The following is a 22,415-nucleotide window of genomic DNA, read 5'->3' as shown; positions in this document are numbered from 1 at the left end:
TAAACGAGTGGCCTCCTGTATTCACAATGCAACAGGGTAACTGCTCAGCACAGGATTCAGAACCTAGAGGGGATCAGTGTAGTAGTGGTGTCTACTACAGTGATTTCCAGCTTCCACAGTGATTTTTCAGGTATGCCATATACATACTTACCTGCTGTAGATCCAAGCTGGACCTATGTACCTATGAAAACAAATGCCATACCTATACTCAGGGATTTTTTTCACAGAGAATAGGTGCAGGAACTTCCCCATTTCAAGTCACCTCTTGTCTCTGCCCTCTATCCACCTTTGGGGACCAATCCCTGGTTCCACCCCCTACCTACCTCCCAGTATTGACTCTTTTACAGAATACAGAATCAAGTATCTTTTTGTGGTGATAAGTAATTTGTATAGAATTTGTTAATAACCAGAAATGACATAAAATAGATCCCCTGTAGGCAACAACAATTGGCCGCAACAATACCAGCAACAATAGACCCCCCAAAAATAGATTCCCCAGCAGCCAGCATCAATAGACCCTCCAGCACACCCCAGCACTCCTTGTCATTACATACATTCAGTTCTTGAGGTACGTTCTCCCAAGTTCCAGCTGAAAAAAAGCCCTGTCTATACTTCAGCTTAAAGCGTAGTTCCACCCAAAAATGGAACTACCGCTTTTCCGGTTCCTACCCCCTCCGGTGTCATATTTAACACCTTTCAGGGGGGAGCAGCCAGCGCTCCAGTGCTCCCACTTCCGAGCCACCCGCGGGTATCTACGCCACTTTCGCCGCCTTCTCCCCCCCACACACAGGTCCCAGAATCCAGTAGGGACCAGTGGGATAGCGCAGCGCAAGTCTCGCATGCACAGTAGTGAACCAGGAAGTGAAGTCGTAAGGCTTTACTTCCTGATGCCCTTACCAAAGATGGCGGCAGCAGCACCCGACAGCCAAGGGATAGATCAGCTTCAGGTGCCAACATCGTGGGCGCCCTGGACAGGTAAGTGTCCTTATTTTAAAAGTCAGCAGCTGCAGTATTTGTAGCTGCTGAGTTTAAAAAAATAAATAAATTGGCGGACCTCCGCTTTAAGGTACACACTGCAATAGTAACTTAAACTACGAGTTTATTAAAAAATACAATTAACTTTTACTTTAACTCCTAATTTTTTATCATTTCCAAGTGATCATTGCTGTTTTGCATTTGTGGGATTCTTTTTTATGAAGCCCCAGTAATGACTAGTCACTAAAAACATGTACACTGTTTTTATTTCCCAGCTGTGCCATCCATGTAGTTGTATAGCATTCATGGCATTCCTCTAAACTCAATACATCTTCCTATTTCCCGGGACTCTTTTCCTGCACAGGTTACAGCAAATAATTTTAAGACGCATTTTACAGCACCAGCATGTTAAAACAAGTCTTCGCCCCGGGCCTGCATTCCAAGGAAAGTTACAGAAACAGTTTTGGCTTAACATAAACAGTGGACTTTATTTTTAAAAAAAAGTATGCCTACCATTGTAACCGGTTATAAATAGCAGCTTGGAATTATCTTACTTTAATATGGAGATTACGTGCAATTTTGTGGTTTACTCATATAAGCTATTTTTAATGATTGCATATACAATGAGGGAAAAAAGTGTTTGATCCTCTGCTGATTTTGTATGTTTGCCCACTGACAAAGAAAGGATCAGTCTATCTATATTATTAATGATAGGTTTATTTTAACAGTGAGAGACAGAATAACAACGAAAAATCCAGAAAAACACATTTCAAAAAAGTTATAAATTGATTTAGATTTTAATGAGTGAAATAAGTTAGTTGTGCCATTAATATTGAGAGAACAGGGGGAGTATAGTGTGTCATGTATTTCAGGTGACTATGTCGGGAAGAACTGCTAAGGTTGAGGATAGTCCCCTTAGGAGAACCTTCAGATAATGGCAAAATTAGGCCTTCACTGCTACAAGACTTTTAGCTGAAGTAGACAATCAACGGGAACAGTGCCTATTGTGTTGCGATCGTGATGTCTGATTCTAACCATACGCGCCATATTTTGTCAAACTTGGTTGAGCAGCATCTGGCGAGATAGGCCTCTTTGTATAGTGGAACCGTTGAATTGATCAGCGATTTCCATGTATTCTAAGTAGGTACCTCCGTTTGTTTCCATTTAATGAGTAGAGCCTTCCTAGCATAGAATAATAGAAGTCCTATTAGTATTCTGGTTGCTCGGCAGTGGGCCAAGGAGACCACCAGACCAGGCAAACAGATTGATACGTTCAGGGGTACATGAATCATGGTCAAGGTTTCAAAGAAGGTTGTGACCTCCGCCCAAAAGGGCTGGATTCTGGGACAGGACCACAACATATGATTGAAGTCAACACTTGCCATATCACACTTCCAGCAGTTGGAGGAGGAATTTGGGTTCATTTTGACAGAGATCAGCTGTAAGAAAAGATATTCCCAGGCGTCCTCCCAGTCTTGCGAATCCAGATCTGGGATCTCGCCCTGCCACCTAGAGAGCAAGTCCTCCAGACCAAAAGGGACTGAAGGCAATAAAGCTTTGTAAATGGTAGAGGTGGGTTTGACCAGAGGAATATCCCTTAATGTGGATTCTAGGTTGGACCGGATGAGAAGTACCGGAGGTGGGACCAAATTGGGTAACGAAGGCATGGCAAATTTTTAGAAATGTAAAGAATTTTTGATTGGTGAGCCCAAATTTCTCCTTGAAGGAAACAAAGTTCAGAAGGGAACCACTAATACAGATATGCTACAGGTTTTTGATACCTCTAGTAGACCAGAACCCTGGGTCTGAGATAGTCAGAAACTTTGGTAAATGTGGGTTGAGCCATGGGGGGGGGAGGGGGGGGTGTCTGGAGATCTAGTGTGAGGATCCCTTTGTAGTTTACCGATCAACAATTGCCAAGCCCTGATCACCGCCTTCATGGAGGTTGTGAGAGGATAGGGAGGGGGCTCTTTCTCCCCTATATAAATGCATTACTCAGCACCTCATAAGAACCGAGGCTTCAAGGACTACAGCGGCATTGGTTACATCTGAGGCTAGCCAGTTATGGGCGTGTGACAGTAGTGCAGCAAAGAAATATTTATGAAGATCCGGACAGGCTAGGCCACCCTCTGTCCTTTTGAGTATAGATTTGTTTATTCTGGGAGGGTGAGATTTCCACAGAAAGTGGGTTATAATGGAGTCAAATTTTTGGAAGAAGGCTTTGGGTATCCAAATTGGGGATTGCCTCAGTGCATATAGAAACACTGGAAGGAAGAGTGAAATAAGTATTTTATTATTATTATATTAACAGTGCTAAGAGGAAATAGCTAAATGTATGTGAACTGTTACACCTGCCACATATTTATTATCAGGCTTCAGTCATTTATATAGGTCCAGTGATTTAGTCCTTTTACATACTGTCACATGAGTCCCTGCCCTGCAGGAGCTTGCAATCTAAGTTTACTATCTCTTCTACGTAAATACACACACCGAGGCTGACTTGCTAAAACTGGAGAATGCAATATCTGGTGCAGCTGTGCATAGAAACCAATCAGCTTCTAACTTCAGCTTGTTCAATTAAGCTTTGAGGAAAAAAAAACCTGGAAGCTGATTGGTTTCTATGCAGAGCTGCACCAGATTTTGCACTCTCCAGTTTTAGTAAATCAACCCCATTGACATACTAGGGCCAATTTTAGGCAGGTGCTAATTAACCAACCAACCAACATGTCTTTGGAGTGTGGGAGGAAACCTGGAGTACCCAGAGGATACCCAGGCAAGCCAAGTGAGAACATGCAAACTCCATGCATTGTGCTGACCAGGATGCAGTTAGATTTGCCCTGGATTGCTGGGATTCTGTTAACTTCTTGATAAATCTCCTCACCCAGGTTTTACAGTACTTTACACCTATTACCATTACCACTAATGTTTACAGAAGAGATGTATAAGAAATTTATGAGGATAGGTTTACACTTGTGGTTTGGTGGAGGTGGTAAAAACACATGGTTGATCAACATTTCTACCACTGGCCAACTATCCTTTAAAGTGTTAGTTTAGCTTTTTAGAAAAAAATAAAAAAGGTGAAGTAACACCATACACCCTTCCCACCTCAACCTCCTCCCCGAGTCCCTGATGTACTTACCTCCATGTATGCTGAGCTGTCAGTGCCTATTCAATTCATGTAGCAGTCTGGGGATTTGAAATCCTCAATATTCTAACTCTTTGATTCTGATTGTCAGCACGAAGAGCATTGCTCTGATCTACCCTGGACCGCTACACCAGCTGTGGGGAAATTGACAGCTCATCACTAGGGTTGCCACCTCATCCCTTTAAACCCAAACACATATTAATTACACAGGTTCTGTGGCTGATTAAGGTGGTAATTAAACTCAGTTGGTGCCTTATCTGCATTAAATTAGCCTCAGAACCTGTGTAATTAATATGTGTTTGGGTTTAAAGGGATGAGGTGGCAACCTTACTTATCACCCACAGAGGTAAGTACAGTGAGGACCGGGGTGCAGGCAGGGTGTACATTGTTAGATCTCCATTTAATTTCTTCTGAAAGAAATTGCAGTGCGGCAAAAAAAGAGAGGCCCGGAGTAAAACCCCAAGGCAATAAATGAAGGGCTGGCATGACAGGGGCTAAAGGGGCTTGGGACACTGGGAGTTAATAGCAAGGGACGTTTCAGGGGTATTACCTAGGGCTGTTCAAAGTTGTATGGGGGCTGGATGGAGCTTTGGGGGGAAGTGATTAGGGGTCATAACAAGGGGGTGGTCTCCAGTCGGAAGGAAGAAGAGTGTAGAACAACTTCCCACCCTCCGGACCTACATTTGGTGGGTATTTTGTGTTTTGTGGACTTGAGTGTACGGGGGAGTCGGTTGTGGCAATTGGCAGGGTGCAAGGTGCTTTTAGGTCATATGGGCACAAAAAGCTATGGTGTAGGGACCCGTCTGAGGTACGACTCCCAGTTGGTGTATGGGTACCTGTGAGTTGTCTCTGAGTCTGTGTTTTTTGCGACTGGAGGCCTTAGAAGTGACTAGCAGGTACAGTTTTGGTTTTAAGCCTATTGGGACCTTAGGCTCCTTTCTTTAATAAACTGGATGTTATGTTTTGATATGTTATTGATATGTTAATTATTGGATATTTATATATTGATTAATAAAATGGCTGCTATGGCCATTGGCCAATTTACTCTAAAGCTTCATGCACACGATCGGACTTTGTACAAACTTTCCCGTGGACATTTGTACTAAGGGCGTAGTTCCAACTTTGTATTGCATACACACGATCTGACTTTTTAAGCAACAAACACGAACGTAGTGACGTTTCAACGTACTGACAACACTTCAAAAGAGGACTTCAATTACTCCAGCGCCACCTTTGGTCAACTTCTGTATTGTTATCTGATCTTTTGCATTCTGAGCATGCGTGTTTGTACCTTGCACAAAAGTCCAATGGTTTTGCGTACACACGATCGGACTTTGCTCCATCGGACTTATGTTGTCAAAAAGTTTGTCCATTCACACAGCCAACAAAAGTCCGATGAAAACTGGAAAAGTTTGTCCGATGGAGCGTACACACGGTTGGATGTTGCTCCAAAATAGCTAATTTGCATGTTTGTTGTCAAAAAGTCTGATCGTGTGTACGGCCTTTATTCTACATAGTGTGGTCAGTAGATGGAAGGGTGGGGTTATTGGTATAGCAGGTAACAAGCCATATTTAATACCATAGTCATGATCTCCCATGTTGCGTTCAGCAGTACCGTGACTCATTCAGCTGAATGGGGCCGTGTAACAATCGTGCCTCCGTATCACCTGTCAATCGCCTTCTGAAAAGTAATCCACTGAGGATAACTCTTCAGAATGTGACACATATATAAACAAGCCCTTACGTGCTTGCAAATTGGTAGTGCAGGTTTTTAGGGGTTAACACAGGTGCCGAGGAGGTGACATAACGCATACTCACCGGCTGTCAAACGTCCTCCAAAAAGTGATCCACCACAGATCACTATTCAGGGGGCAAGGCATGTATAAATAAGCCCTCACTGCTACATAGCTAGGATCTGTTGGTGCTCCCTAAGTGAGGACATTCACAAATATAGTGCACATTACAATAGGGTGTCTCCAGCACTTTGGTATTGTTGAACAGAGCATGTTAAAATTTAGAAGACCCCATTATTAGATCCTAGCAACTTAGCAATTCTGATCATAAAGTGTTCCAGGGTCAGGCCTTTTTATAGATGTCATTTCCCACAATAAACCTATCAGGCCATAAATATTAACTGTGGGTGTGTGCAGGAGCCGTGCCTCATGTTGTGGGGACATAGTCGTTATTCTTAATGACGTTGCCCGGCATTAAATTTCAAGCATTCAACAAGCAGCTCAGTGTTTCCAGGTTGGAAAGTTACCAAAGAAGGTTTCAGGAAGATGAAAACCAGAAAAACTTGTTCTAACAGCCACATGTAATACTGTGACCTTGCCTGCAATAGTATACCTTGGGGGGATTTCAGGTTTCTAAATGAATAAAGAAGGGCTGAGAAGTATCTGCTGTCCGAGACAGAGACATAAGTTTGGTTTCTTCAGAATACTTATATGTATACACTTTAGCCACGTGTTGTAAGTCTGTTATATTCCCTGTGTGGATTGTTCTCTGCCTTTCGCAGTCGATCATTGATCGATTGCAGGGGAAAAAGTCACGGCTGTATTGTTTGTCCCAAGACAAGGCAGGTGTCGCAGTTGACTATCTTGTCTTCCACTTGATGAAGTTATCTATTTGATCATGTCTGACTTTCAGGGATTCTATAGGCCAACTCTTTCTACATTTTATGTTCTTATTCTGCTTCTTTTAGTTATTTCATGTTTTGACTGTTGTTAGCTTTATGATGTCTAACCATTGAGTTCTTTGGTGGCCTGGTTTCATTTTGCTGCTCACCATTCCCAATGAGTTTGATCACATTACATGTTTGAACTAGACAAGCCCGAGTTATGTGGTTTTTACCATCCAGTTAATCATTTGGTTCTGTGCGCTCCAGTTTTCGCCTCTTTCTTTATCTTTGTTGCCCATAGAATGTGCAGTAGACTTCTTCATCATCACGGCTGAAACACTTTGATTTTCCTCCTGTCCAACTTTCACAACTATGGGTAGCTATGGGGAACACAATAGTGCAGACTAATCTCCAGGCTAACGTCCTAGCTTTTCCATATTCGTTTCATGTTCACCTTCATTGTGCGACCCAATGTGATACAATGCTTTTTTTCTGGACTACAACCACCACTGTGATCAAACCCTTTCACTTGCATAGGCATAAAGGGACAAGTGTATGTCCCACTGCACTAAAGTGCACCTTCACCCAAGGAATGCCCTCTTGTCTGCTTCCTCCCTATCACAGATAGTTTGTATACCTAAAGCCTGGTACACACTTTACGTTTTTTTTTTCATTAAACCCAACGTGCTCAATGAAAAAAAACTGAGGAGCTCGGGAAGAGCTGATGTACTACCTATGCAATGTTAGTACAGTGATCTCACCGATGAGCTGTTGGGTTCTGATAGTGCTAATCAGATGCCGATTAGAGGCTGGCTTTCCAGCATGCCCGTTCACCAGAAGGTGACCATTCTGTGGCTTTTGTTGGACAGACTGGTGTACACACAGGTCGAACGTCGGCCAGTTTCTGTTGAAAGCCTGTGTTTACCAGGCTTTAGAAAAATGAAATTACCTTTTGTTTCTTAAATAGTATCTGCCACCAGTTCCTGATTTCATGCCTAGGTGACATAGGGATCAGTCACATGTTGCCTCCCTGGGATGTCCACATCACATATCTCAGGAGGCAGCTTTCCAGTGAAAGATAAAGGATCATGGTATTTTCGGATCTAGCAGCGTGTCTACACATGTGCCAGATCCCAAACAATTGTCAGCTTTATATAAAAGGCCATAATTCAAGTGGTTGTAAATAGTGATGGACGAACTTCCGACGGGACGTTTCGCGAACGCGAAACGCGAACGGACACAAACGTTCGCGAAAACGACCGTTCGCCGCGGGCTCCATTGACTTCAATGGGAGGCGAATTTCGCAAACCTTTAGGTCGAATTTGCGGCCACGGGGTAATTATTAGGGGGTAGCACGTAGTCCCACCACCTGGACAATAGCATAATACATGTATGAGGTGAATTTGGGATCGATAACTACAAGCATTTTTTTTTTATTTGGGAAATTGTTCTGACAATTCAGGACTATGGAGCTAATGAAGGCAATGGAGGAGAGGGAAGGTCAGGGACCAGGGTAGGCAAACAAGAGGGTGCAGGAGATACAGAGCACTGACAGCAGCACCGTAATACAGAGCACTGACATCAGCACCGTGACATACAGCGCTGACAGCAGCTCCGTGACATACAGCGCTGACAGCAGCTCCGTGACATACAGCGCTGACAGCAGCTCCGTGACATACAGCGCTGACAGCAGCTCCGTGACATACAGCGCTGACAGCAGCTCCGTGACATACAGCGCTGACAGCAGCACCGTGACATACAGCGCTGACAGCAGCTCCGTGACATACAGCGCTGACAGCAGCTCCGTGACATACAGCGCTGACAGCAGCTCCGTGACATACAGCACTGACAGCAGCTCCGTGACATACAGCGCTGACAGCAGCTCCGTGACATACAGCGCTGACAGCAGCACCGTGACATACAGCGCTGACAGCAGCTCCGTGACATACAGCGCTGACAGCAGCTCCGTGACATACAGCGCTGACAGCAGCTCCGTGACATACAGCACTGACAGCAGCTCCGTGACATACAGCGCTGACAGCAGCTCCGTGACATACAGCGCTGACAGCAGCACCGTGACATACAGCGCTGACAGCAGCTCCGTGACATACAGCGCTGACAGCAGCTCCGTGACATACAGCGCTGACAGCAGCTCCGTGACATACAGCGCTGACAGCAGCTCCGTGACATACAGCGCTGACAGCAGCTCCGTGACATACAGCGCTGACAGCAGCTCCGTGACATACAGCGCTGACAGCAGCTCCGTGACATACAGCGCTGACAGCAGCTCCGTGACATACAGCGCTGACAGCAGCACCGTAAGCAGCCCCAGGAGGAAGTCAGCACAGCACAGGGATGGTGTGATCCCCTCATAATAAGAACCCCCAGGAGGAAGTCAGCACAGCACAGGGATGGTGGGAGCCCCTCATAATAAGAACCCCCAGGAGGAAGTCAGCACAGCACAGGGATGGTGGGAGCCCCTCATAATAAGAACACCCAGGAGGAAGTCAGCACAGCACAGGGATGGTGGGAACCCCTCATAATAAGCAGCCCCAGTAGAAATATGACACCGCTCAACCTCTTCAAAGAGGAGGGTAGGGGCATATAGTACGGTGTGCTTTTTTGGGTCAGGGAAGTGAGCCAAATGAATTAAGAAGGTCTGTGTGCTTGATTCCAAAAATTGTTTATAGACATATACATGGTCTACTGATCACATGTGTTGAATTCCTCCGAGATCCATGCCTCATTCATTTTTAGAAATGTGAGGTAGTTAACACTGTCGTGAGCTAGGCGAGTACGCTTATCGGTCACAATCCCCCCTGCTGCGCTGAACGTCCTTTCGGACAGGACACTGGATGAGGGGCAAGCCAACAGTTCGATTGCAAATTGGGCAAGCTCTGGCCAGAGGTCAAGCCTGCCCACCCAGTAGTCTAGGGGTTCATCACTCCTCAGAGCGTCCACATCGGCCGTTAACCCAATGTAGTCGGACACCTGACGGTCTAGGCGTTCCCTGATGCTGGATCCGGATGACACCTGTCGATGGGTCGGCTGAAAGAATGACCTCATATCCGAAGTCACCAACACATCTTCAAACCGGCCTCTTCTTGCAGGCGCTGTTGGATTGGTACCCGCAAATCCTTCTCTGGGAGTGGGAATTGCTCCTCTGCCAGCGCACGCAAAAGCAGAATGCAGCATTTCTCGAAGCAAGGCCTGGAAGTGCTGCATTCTGACAGCCCTCTGCGACGGCGGTAACATTTCCGCCATTTTGTGTTTGTACCGGGGATCTAAGTACGTTGCCACCCAGTACTGGTCCTTGACCCTCATGCTTTTTATACGGGGGTCCCTATTAAAACACTGGAGCATGAAGGCCCCCATTTGCACTCAAGCGGAAGGTATGTGGTGGTGGTGGTGTTGTTGGTGGTAGTGTCTTTGGGGGTGCACATAGCAGAGAGTGAAGAAGAGGGTGCAGATCGAGAGGATGAGGAGGGTGCAGAAGAATAAGGCTGAGTGAGCCACTCAACCAAGTCTGGTGCGTCCTTTAAAGTAATTGAACGCACCTTCTGCAACTTCCCACTTTGGCTCAAGGCTGTTGCTCCTGCCCTACCCCTACCACCCCTGCGGAAGGGCCTGCCTCTTCCTCTGCCTGTCATTTTTTAAATCACCCTGTGACAAAACTCTTAGTCCCTATACCGCTGAAGGACTGCTGCAGTATAGGGCAGCGGTCAGCAGTAGTGCACGTCAACCCTATGTATTGTGGACCGATAGCGGTCCTTACAGAACAGCAGACTGTACTGCACTCAGGCCTATGTACCGTAGCACCCTATACCAAGTTACCAGTCCTTATAAAAACTTTTGTGGACCAAGCAGGTTGTGTGTTAGTGATTAGCAGACTGTACGTCAGTCCCTATACCAATGAAGGACTGCTGCAGTATAGGGCAGCGGTCAGCAGTAGTGCACGGCAACCCTATGTATTGTGGACCGATAGCGGTCCTTACAGAACAGCAGACTGTACTGCACTCAGGCCTATGTACCGTAGCACCCTATACCAAGTTACCAGTCCTTATAAGAACTTTTGTGGACCAAGCAGGTTGTGTGTTAGTGATTAGCAGACTGTACGTCAGTCCCTATACCAATGAAGGACTGCTGCAGTATAGGGCAGCGGTCAGCAGTAGTGCACGGCAACCCTATGTATTGTGGACCGATAGCGGTCCTTACAGAACAGCAGACTGTACTGCACTCAGGCCTATGTACCGTAGCACCCTATACCAAGTTACCAGTCCTTATAAAAACTTTTGTGGACCAAGCAGGTTGTGTGTTAGTGATTAGCAGACTGTACGTCAGTCCCTATACCAATGAAGGACTGCTGCAGTATAGGGCAGCGGTCAGCAGTAGTGCACGGCAACCCTATGTATTGTGGACCGATAGCGGTCCTTACAGAACAGCAGACTGTACTGCACTCAGGCCTATGTACCGTAGCACCCTATACCAAGTTACCAGTCCTTATAAGAACTTTTGTGGACCAAGCAGGTTGTGTGTTAGTGATTAGCAGACTGTACGTCAGTCCCTATACCAATGAAGGACTGCTGCAGTATAGGGCAGCGGTCAGCAGTAGTGCACGGCAACCCTATGTATTGTGGACCGATAGCGGTCCTTACAGAACAGCAGACTGTACTGCACTCAGGCCTATGTACCGTAGCACCCTATACCAAGTTACCAGTCCTTATAAGAACTTTTGTGGACCAAGCAGGTTGTGTGTTAGTGTTTAGCAGACTGTGCGTCAGTCCCTATACCGCTGAAGGACTGCTGCAGTATAGGGCAGCGGTCAGCAGTAGTGCACGGCAACCCTATGTATTGTGGACCGATAGCGGTCCTTACAGAACAGCAGACTGTAACGCACTCAGGCCTATGTACCGTAGCACCCTATACCAAGTTACCAGTCCTTATAAGAACTTTTGTGGACCAAGCAGGTTGTGTGTTAGTGATTAGCAGACTGTACGTCAGTCCCTATACCAATGAAGGACTGCTGCAGTATAGGGCAGCGGTCAGCAGTAGTGCACGGCAACCCTATGTATTGTGGACCGATAGCGGTCCTTACAGAACAGCAGACTGTAACGCACTCAGGCCTATGTACCGTAGCACCCTATACCAAGTTACCAGTCCTTATAAGAACTTTTGTGGACCAAGCAGGTTGTGTATTAGTGTTTAGCAGACTGTGCGTCAGTCCCTATACCGCTGAAGGACTGCTGCAGTATAGGGCAGCGGTCAGCAGTAGTGCACGGCAACCCTATCTATTGTGGACCGATAGCGGTCCTTACAGAACAGCAGACTGTACCGCACCCAAGCCTATGTACCGTAGCACCCTAGACAGACCAAGTTACCAGTCCTGATAAAGAGCTTTGTGGAACAAGTGAGTTGTGAATGATTAGCAGACTGCAGCAGAAGGGCAGCAGTCAAGTATAATATTCTTTCTATATTTGGAAGAAAGAATATTATACGTGTACAAGCCTATTACCGTACCACTGATACCAGTCCTGAAAAGAACCTTTGTGGAACTAATAGTAACAGCAAGTCTTTAAAATTATCCTCACTGCCTGACACACTGCTTCCTGCCTGTCCCTATACAAATTGGCAAAAAAGAGTAGGCTGGAACGATTAGCTGGAACAGCTCTTTTGTGGACCTGATAGTAACAGCTAATGATGATGATGATGATGATGATGAAGAAAGACTAATCTGGCTGAGCTGTCCCTAAAATAGCAGCATACAGCGCTCTGTCCCTTTATCTAAACTGACAAAAGAAACTCAGGCTGCTGACCTAACACCTATACCAGTCCTGAAAAGAACTTTTGTGTACCAAATAGCTAGCGTTTTCTCTGTCCCTACTCCACACAGGATCCTTTCCCTACAGTGACAGAAGAAAGAATGTAAAATGGCCACCGGATCGGGTGTATTTATAGGTTAGGGGGAATGTCCAAGTGTCCATGAGCTGTCATGTCTCAATTGGTTGTCCTGTAACACATGATAAACGTGTCACGAAAGGTTAAAGTTCTTGTATACATTAAACACGTAAGTCCGCCGGGGCGAACGACGGAAAAAGGCGTTCGAACCCGCGGACGGCGAAAGTCGGAAATTCGCCGCGAAACGACCGCCGGGCGAACCGTTCGGCCATCACTAGTTGTAAACCCCTACATATACCCAGTGAAGTGACTATCCTCAGGTAATACACAGAGATGTAACAAATCCTCCTACATAAGTTGTCCCTGTTAATCTGCAGTTTTCTCTTCTCTACATCCATTCAACTATCAGAGTTGATAAAGCTTGTTATAGGTGTTAGAAAAAAGGGGCAGGGAGCTGAAGTTATACTCTGCAGAGCTCAGTGATGAGAGCAGCAGACAGAAATTACACTTAGTGCAGGTTCACACCAGTGCGGGGGGCAAGATTGCATGTGATTCGCACTGCACTGCAGTGCAAATCACATGCGATGTCCGTGTGATGCAATGGCTGATATTGCATCGCATTCAGACCAGACTCGCACAGGACCCTTTTTTTTAGACCGCACCAGAATCGATTCATGTCCGAACTGTCAGTTTGCAGTGCGATATGCGAGCTGAAATGGGGGTGTCATTAACAATGTATTGACACTCCCGGCAGTTCGCATATGGCAGTGTGAACTACAGTGTGAGTCAGGTGCAATGCGGGAAACCGCAGCGGATTCGCATTGCACAAGTGTCAACTGAGCCTAAGTGGTTAATTTTAGACCCCTTTCACACTGAAGTTTTCGGGTGTTTTAGCACTAGAAATAGCACCTGTAAAGCACCTGAAAACTGCCTCCCATGCTGCCCGAATGTGAAAGCCCGAGTGCATCCCGAGGACGTTAGAAAAAGACCTGCAAGCCCCATCTTTGGGGGCGGTTTACAGCACTCCCAAAACGCCCTGAAATGAATGAACAGCACTTCGGAAGCGCAACAATATGGGCACTTTTAACCCCTTCTTCAGTCGCTAGCGGGAGTTAAAAGAGCGCCCCGCTAACGGTCCGAAACGTGCGTCTTAAACAGCGCTAAAGCCCCGCTAAAACAAGTGGCGCTTTGGTGCTAACGCTTGGGTGGCCCCAGTGTGAAAGTAGCCTTACTAAAACTGAAGAGTGCAAAATTTGATGCAGCTGTGCATGGTAGCCAATCAGCTTGTTCAGCTAAGCTTTGACGAAAAAAATAAAACTGGAAGCTGATTGGCTACCATGCACAGCTACACCAGATTTTGCACTCTCCAGTTTTAGTAAATCAACCCCTTAGCGCTCTTAATTGACACACTTTATAGAGGGATATGCTTTCTTCATACTTCATGTCTATAACCACTTTAATAAGAAGTACATATTTAGTATAGCAGTGGATGAAACCCGGCCTCAGTCTGCACAACGTAGGGCTCTGTTCTTTATTTCAGGCTAAAGATAACATAATAAAAATTTCCTGTAAAAGGTAACTAGCTGTGAGGCCAAAAAATCTTTTCTGAGAGCAATTAGCCACCCTTGAAATAGCATTAAGTGCTGTATTCCGCTGTGGGTTGTGAGTCTATGTAAAATTCATGTAAATGCAAAATCCCGTTAGTAAACCACATTACTGCTCTGTAATGCTGTCAGATTACTGACAACATTTTATAAAGCAATTGCAGTGAAGTACATTCCAGCTTCTGCGGTTCATTTTAAAAAGTCCAGATTCGATTTATTGTTTTATTTCATGAGATTTTTTTTCTTTATCTGTTTGTCAAAAAATAAAAACTTGTATCTGGAGTTGTCAAGATAGAAATATGTGCATGGGTTGTATAAGGTCAGGCAGATGATTGATAACTGTCAGACTTTATGTGACCTCTGACCCCCCCTGACACCCCAGCTGGGCTCACATACAGTAAGTACAGTGCCTTGCAAAAGTATTCACCCCCCCTTGGCATTTTTCGTGTTTTGATGCCTCACAACCTGGAATTATTATGGATTGTTTGAGGATTTGCATCATTTAATTTACAGAACATGCCCACAACTTTAAACATTTTTTTTTTTATTGTGAAGCAAACAACAAATAAGACATAATAACAGAAAAAGTCAATGTGCATAACTATTCGCCCCCCTAAAGTCAATACTTTGTAGAGCCATCTTTTGCGGCTATCACAGCTCCAAGTCACTTTGGATAAGTCTCTATGAGCTTGCCACATCTTAGCACTGGGATTTTTGCCCATTCCTCCTTGCAAAACTGCTCCTGCTTCTTCAAGTTGGATGGTTTGTGCTTGTGAACAGCAATCTTTAAGTCTGACCACAGCATAGTTGCCAACATTGTAAAAAAATAATTAGGGACACTTTTTTGGCTGTAAGAGGAGTCACACTATAATTAGGGGGTGTGGCATGCATTTGTAGGCGTGGCATAGATACAAGAAAAATGCGTCCGAAAAATGGGTGTAGTTTACGCGAAATAGCAGGAGGAGCTTAAATGGGCATGGCTCAAATGGGGTGTGGTTAGAGTCTGAGACGAATGAGGGATGGAGAGGGAAAGGGGGTGTAGAGGGAGAGGGATGGAGGGACAGCAGCCGGAAGGTGCATTGGGAGGTGCTGCATCATTAGGGGGAGTCCAGCAGAACAGATCTGGATTCAGTGGGCTTGTGAGTATGTTAATTGCAGCTAACACAGCAACCTCTTAATCTCCTCCCAATGGAGTAACACACATGTGTCAGCACACCAGCTGTACAAATATATTTGTTGGCCACCTCCAGTGCTTGTGCAGAGAGCGTGCTTACAATGCAATCCCAGCACAGTGCCCAGTCTCAAATTATGAGGAGCTCCTAATCATGGGACCTCATTGACAGCCAATCACAGTGACCACATTATCTGGAAATTCACCATTGTAAGGAAATCTGTAAGGTGAACTTACCCAGGACCCCCTCCTTATCCCCGCGATCCCACTGACCTGGAGTCCAGTGATCACCCGCTAGGAGACATTGCATAGCCGCCTCACCGGTCCTGGGCTTACAAATCCCCTTGGCTTAATCTCCTAAACGTAACTCGTCAGGGGGTATGTTTAGGTGCATTCTATTTGATCGACATTGTTACATGGGCAGCGTTGACCAATCAGAACCTGCGTAGCCCGTCCTGTCACCGTGGGCAAAGAGGAGAGAAAGCCACAGGATTTTAAATCCCCTGACTGGTAAAGCGGCTTTCCGATGTGTCAGAACAGACGATTGACGGACTCCAGGTTAGCGGAACCGTGTGCGATGGGGACAGGGTCCAGTGTAAGTTCACCTCACAGATTTTCTGTAAAGGTGAACTTACACTTTAAGAAACCCCAGCGGGAGCTAGCGTCAGTGAGTTAAGGTCCTTTTAACAGGCACTACTGATCAGTGGCAGGCTGTCCATTAGGGGCTCACGGGTGCAGCCCCCCCCCCCCCATTCTTGTGTCTGGCCCCCTAATTTACATACAGGGTGCCGGACGCATGGGTTCCAATGAGGGAGTATTTTTTTGCTAAACACGTGATTAGAGCCAGAGGCTCTAATAGGCTTCAAAAAAGGGTGGGCTTGGGGCGTAGAGCACAGCGCTCCGAGCCCACCCAGTTGTGTGAGAATAGCGAATTAATATTCCCCGTGTTACCTGCAGTCTACTGTTTTCAGTATCAGGAAGCCAATCTAGAGAAACAATGTGCAGAAAGTGAAAAGGGCCGGAGGAGATCAGCAGCACTGAGATGCAGATAAAGATGAAAAAAGGTAAAAAGAGTGTAAAACAACATGGCAATTGTTTAAGATACACAACCCTTTGGCAAACTAAATGTCCAATCAGAGTTTAAACCTACATTAAGGTACATGAGCTCAATTACTACTGGATCTCTTGAAACCGCACTTTTCTTTTGAAGACATTCTGTTGAGGAACTCTGAACCTAGCACTAGGGTCGCTGGTTTGAATCTCAACCACGGCACTACCTGCACGGAGTTTGCATTTTCTCTCTGTGCCTGTGTGGGATTCCTCCGTTTACTCCGGTTTCCTCCCACACTCCAAAACCATGCTGGTAGGTTAATTGGCTTGTGTCTATATTGGCCCTAGTATGTGTATGTATGAATGTGAGTTAGGGACCTTAGATTGTAAGCTCCTTGAGGTCAGGGACTGATGTGAATGTACAATATATATGTAAAGCGCTGTGTAAATTGATGGCTCTATATAAGTACCTGTAATAATATTAAACAAATACTTTTTTGTCTGAATGGGTTAAATAACTCATTAAAACTTGTATATCTGTTTCTGAATCTGGTCGACCTTCTGCCATGCATGTAAGCAGTTCTCGTAGCACATATTATAATGTCTGTAAAGTTTAGGCTATTTTGTATTTTGTGTTGCAAATAGCACTCATGTTCTGTTTATAAAGCAGTGAATGTGACACTCACGAAACACTCTCTGGTAGAGAATGTGTTTCTGTTCTTTGATATACATGGATCTCGAAGGTTGTTCACCATAGAGTCACCTTAGACTACTACTTGCAATGCATTAAAGCAGCCCAATTGGAAAAGGTTGTCTTAAAACTGGTTGGAGTGAGTTGCTTCATTTTACAGTCTACTCTTTTGATAAGAACAGCAGAATTGAAAGTGAAGTGAGGTCAGTGTATGGTGTGCTTCACAATTAACCTTTGTGCTTACCTCTCCACCCACGGATCTTCTGCTGCAAAGTTCAGGTCTTGGCACACTTCAGCCCTTTGTGTTTTGCTCTACAGCCAGCCAGAATGAGTTGTCAGCCCCATAGATGTCCATTAAAATTCACCAACACATTGATTGAAGAGCAGTAATGACAGATACAGATAATATTAGAAAATATGACAAGAACTAAAGATGCTGTTTCACCATGGAGTCCCTGCCCGCTTTTCGCGGCGTGACAGACCAGGTTCAGACACATGCCTAGTGGCAGCTCTGATGTGAGACTGACAGTTTCAAGTTATAACTATAGTATATAGAATTAGTGTTTAAGGAATGGTCAACCCCCAAGCCAACTCCCATTAGAACAAGATGCCCTTTTAAGGACCTGGTCAGTTTGCAGTGACATTCCTTTTGTTTGCGTCAGCTACGGTAACTGTCCCCTTAACCAAGATTTGGAGGCTTAGAATTCATTAGTGAGCCACCATATTAATAAGGAAATATGTAATATTCAATTTCTCTATCTAATTTGCCTCTAAAGGTTTATGGGACATGAAAGTAAACATAAACCACATCATTATATACAGTACTTCTCACAGCGATCCAGAGATCTTGTGATCCAGTTCTTCTTTAAATTAAGACCTTTTTGTTCCTATATGTATAATTATTAGTGTAAATAATATACTGTTTTATTCATCTTTCAGGGTTATCAGGGTATGGTGGATGGTGGAAACAATATTATTGAGGTATCATGGGAGAGCGTGTCAAGCATCTTGCAAGTGGTAAGTAGTAAGGAAAATAAAATTTCTAACTGTAGACAAATTTTTCTTTTAATTTTGCTGTCTTTGTTACCCTGTGGGGAGGTTTATCCTCACTTTCTATTTGATGGGTCTCATACAGAACAGGAAGTGGAGGAAAATCTCCTTAAAGGGGGCAATGGCATCATTTAGCCTAGGTTCACACTGCTACAAATTTGATCCGTTTTTTGTCCTGTGTGAGGTGCGAATTTGCCTTGCATTTTGAGGTGGACAGGTGTGAATTTACTGCAATTCTACCACAAATTTCAGGAGGCAGACAATGAACAATTCACAGAAATGTGAACTGTGTGCAGAGAGTTTACTGCAAGTTCAATTGAAGCTTATGCATATAAAATTTGCACTGCACCATAGGAATTTGCATCGCACCCCCACACACAGGACCCTTTTTTTTCTCGCCCCAATTTCACAACGCATAGATGTGAACCAAAGCCATGGAATACGATGTGTTCCTAAATGCATCAAACCCGCTGTAAATTCGCATCTGTGTGAACCCAGGCTTAGGAGCTAACCCTTCTTTCTATGCAAAACTACAATAGATGGAATTTGGCTTTAATGTATGTGCTTTTATCAATTACTGCTATTCCTGGATTGCAAATGGATGTCAATAGAACATTCCACATCTAAAGAAAAGCACAGCAGGTCAAATGCATCCTCATAACTATCATCTGCCCTACAACATTTACGTTTTTTAATGCCTGTCTACGCAAGCCCCAATGGTGGTGGATGGTTGTCTTGAAATGTCTTAGCATAAGCATTTTTGAACCATGCCTGCTGTAATCCCCCATCTACACTTAAAAGGTTTTCTTTAATAAAAATAAGCATTTTGTTTCTTTTATAGGGTGGTACAGTCATTGGCAGTGCCCGCTGCAAAGCATTTCGCACCCGTGAAGGGCGCTTAAAGGCTGCTTGCAACCTAGTCAAACGTGGTATCACAAATCTCTGTGTTATTGGAGGAGATGGCAGCTTAACCGGGGCTAATCTTTTCCGAGAGGAGTGGAGTGGACTTCTTGAAGAACTAGTAAAAGAAGGTACTTTTAAATTGCCTTTGAGATGCTTTTTAAAGAGTTATGTATTGATGATTTGGGGTCAATTTTATCTTAAAGTGGTTAAACCTCAGAGATAAAATATGAACAAAGCATATCCCTCTATAGTGTGTACTTGTCTCAGTTAAGAGCACGAAGTGTCACCTTTGTCTGCTGTTGCTTCGTTCCTCTACTATCAGCACGAATCACTTCTGACAAGTTTTTCTGACACCAGGAGAAAAATGGTGACCGGGAGGGACCTCCAACAGATTGACAGACTCAGCTCTGTTCCTGTGTGGAGGGGAGCATGTCTCTTCCTTACAATAAGTTGTCAGAGCTCTCCTCACTGAGCTCTGCAAAGTGGAACTTCAGCTCTCCACCCCCTTTTTCTGAACTCTCAGACAAGCTTTAGAACTCAGCACTTGAACAGAAGAAAGGGCAGCAGGTAAATATGCAACTTATGTAGGAGGATTGACTTCATCTCTTGAGGCCAGTCCCATCACTGGGTATATGTACAACCACTTACATTTTTTTATGTTGTTGGACTAATGTTTTACATGAGTCTCGTTACATACTGTATATATATATATTCTTAAAAATGCACATGGTATGCAATACAAAGGATTCTTAGAGCACTATGGCTTAGCTAATTAGACAGCGCGGCAAGAATACACCTCATTAAGCTTGCAATCCAATAAATGTTTTTGCTCTTCATAATTAAAGAAAAAAATTACAAAATCACTATTTATATATGTATATATATATATATATATATATATATATATATATATATATATATAAATATATATATATATATATATATATATATATATATATATATATATATATATATATATATATTTTTTTTTAATACCCCTTTTATTTTATAGTACATAGATTATTGAAATATGCACACTTATTCATAGTGTTACAGAGTGCAGTCAGCCTTCTGTCTGGAAAGATTGTCACCTAATCTGTCCCAAGTCACCTGTACCCAGCAACGGTCTTTTTTTTATGGTTTATGGATCTCAACACAAACAGTTCCGGGAAGATCTAGCCATGGTAATGGAAACATTTAATTGTTCTTATCACCAAATAAATTAAATTAAACAGGAGTGACTAAACCAGAACCTGCAATTATTGGATTTAGACCAATTTAACAAATTAACAGACATCTCGCCAAAGAGATACAGCGTAGATCTAAACACATTAAATGCCTAATTGCAGGCTCGTCATAAGAGAACTTTGGCTTTAGTTCGAGAGAGCACACAAGGACTGGCCCAGGCAGTGTCACGTATTATCCAGGTTCTAGCTGTACATCAATAATTAATCTGCTTTGTCTTTTGTTCGTTTTTGGCCATTAACAAACTGTCTGAGGTTGTTATGCTTGAAGCACAATAAGGGGAATTTATCAAAACCGGAGAGGCCAGAATCTGGAACAGTTCTGCACAGCAACCAATTAGCTTCTTTTTTTTTTTCAAATCTTTGACGATAGAATCTTGCCAAGCACAATTGCTCCAGTTTTTGTCTGCTCCAGTTTTGATAAATTCCCTTTAGTGTTAATATATATATATATATATAAAACTGTTACTTAAAGGGTAACTCTACAGCATGGCAAATAGGCAGTAATATGAGTCAAATGTGCAGCATCATTTACAGTCTACCTTATTTACCTTTGATCAGTCTATGAATATTAATTTGCTTGCTTATTATTAGCATGCACTAAGGGCCGGTTCACACTATTGTGATGGCAGACATTGCATGTAATTTGCAGCACACTGCTGTTCACATTACATGCGATGTCTGTGCAGTGTGATGTCAGCCATACAGATAGTATGGCTGATATCGCACTGCATTTGGATGAATCGGAATGTTCACACATATGCAATCCAATTCATGTCCAAACTGTCAGTTCGCAGTGCGATATGCGATGCGGGAACCCACAGTTGAATTGCAGGGTTCTCGCATAGCAATAGCGTGAACCGGCCCTAAGGCTGGGTTCACACTGCTGCGGGGGGAGATCCGGATGTGATTCGCACCGCAAATCACATCCGATCTCCGTAGCGCTGCGAGTTCAGCCATACAGATAGTATGGCTGAACTCACAGCGGTCCCGCAGCAAACTCGCACGGGACCCTTTTTTTCGTCCGCAACAGAATCGGATCGCATGGGCGTTCACACCATGCGATCCGATTCTTGTGCGAGTCGGCAGATCGCACTGCGATATGCGATCGGATCTGGGGGTGTCATTAACATATCATTGACACTCCCAGCCGTTCGCATAGGGCAGTGTGAACTGCCGGCGGGAGTCGTGCGATGCGGGAAAACGCCGCGGATTTGCGGCGTTCCCGCATCGCAGCGGTGTGAACCCGGCATAAAGGAGATTTAAACAAGACCTCACTCCCCTTTGTAACTGCATGCACTATGGAGTAATTAATCCTCAAAGTTCACAGCTGAAGGACTGAAGTTGTTGAAGTCATTATCTCCACAGCTGATATTCCCGAAAATTGCTTTTAATTGTATGCTTAACAAACCAAAAGGGGGTGAATAGGAGACATTTATTCTTGCACTTTAAAGTGTCGCTAAACCCACATCATAAAAAATGATTGAATCAATAAATGATGTATTAAATGTCGTTGATACTACACTATGAGATTTGTTTTTCTGCAAAAACCATAGTTGATCCTGCTGTTCTCGATCCCCTTTCTATCCAAGTCCCCAGTGCAGTTAGGGATTTTGCACAGCAGTGTTGGCAACTGTGCACATGCTCAGTTTTCAATGAGTTTGTATGCTGAGCATTTCCTTCCTATCACATCTGAGCAGCCCATGTGTCACACATCCCTCCCTCATCTTCCATGCTCACTAACCAGCTAAACACAATGGGGACAGGATATTAAATGTAGATTCATGGAGGCTTCACCTCCCTGTTATACTAAGACACAGGCTAGAGGGGTGTGACATAACCTGTGACTGGCAGAAACCCACCCACACACCATGTTATTTCCACAAAATAATAAAGATTTGATTTAAAATCACTATTTGTATGATGATTTAAAATAGTTTATTTATATTAATTATTTATTTTTACTCTGTATTCCAAAGGCTGTTTTTTTATATTTTGAACATGTGATCAGCAGCAGAGGACTAGAAGCCCCTCCTGCTTATGTTTCCCTGTAGAAAGGCTGGTAGAGAG

The 22,415-nt window shown here is 44.2% G+C and overlaps 1 protein-coding gene across 5 annotated transcripts in view; it reads left to right on the top strand.

The window, feature by feature from the left end:
- PFKP (phosphofructokinase, platelet) overlaps positions 1–22,415 on the top strand; it is a 126,581-nt gene that overhangs the window by 35,120 nt on the left and 69,046 nt on the right. For all 5 annotated transcript variants that reach the window (XM_077491115.1, XM_077491112.1, XM_077491114.1 and 2 more), the window contains exons 3-4: positions 18,088–18,165; positions 19,040–19,229. In XM_077491115.1, the coding sequence (XP_077347241.1) occupies positions 18,088–18,165; positions 19,040–19,229 (268 nt within the window). The remainder of the gene's footprint in view (positions 1–18,087; positions 18,166–19,039; positions 19,230–22,415) is intronic.

This window comes from Lithobates pipiens, unplaced genomic scaffold, assembly GCF_037356315.1.
Source record: "Lithobates pipiens isolate NorthernLeopardFrog02 unplaced genomic scaffold, aLitPip1_a1.2 Scaffold_19, whole genome shotgun sequence".
In the NCBI taxonomy this organism is placed as follows: Eukaryota; Metazoa; Chordata; class Amphibia; order Anura; family Ranidae; genus Lithobates; species Lithobates pipiens.
The sequence above is the reverse complement of the archived record's forward strand: the minus strand, read 5'-3'. Positions and strand labels throughout refer to the sequence as shown.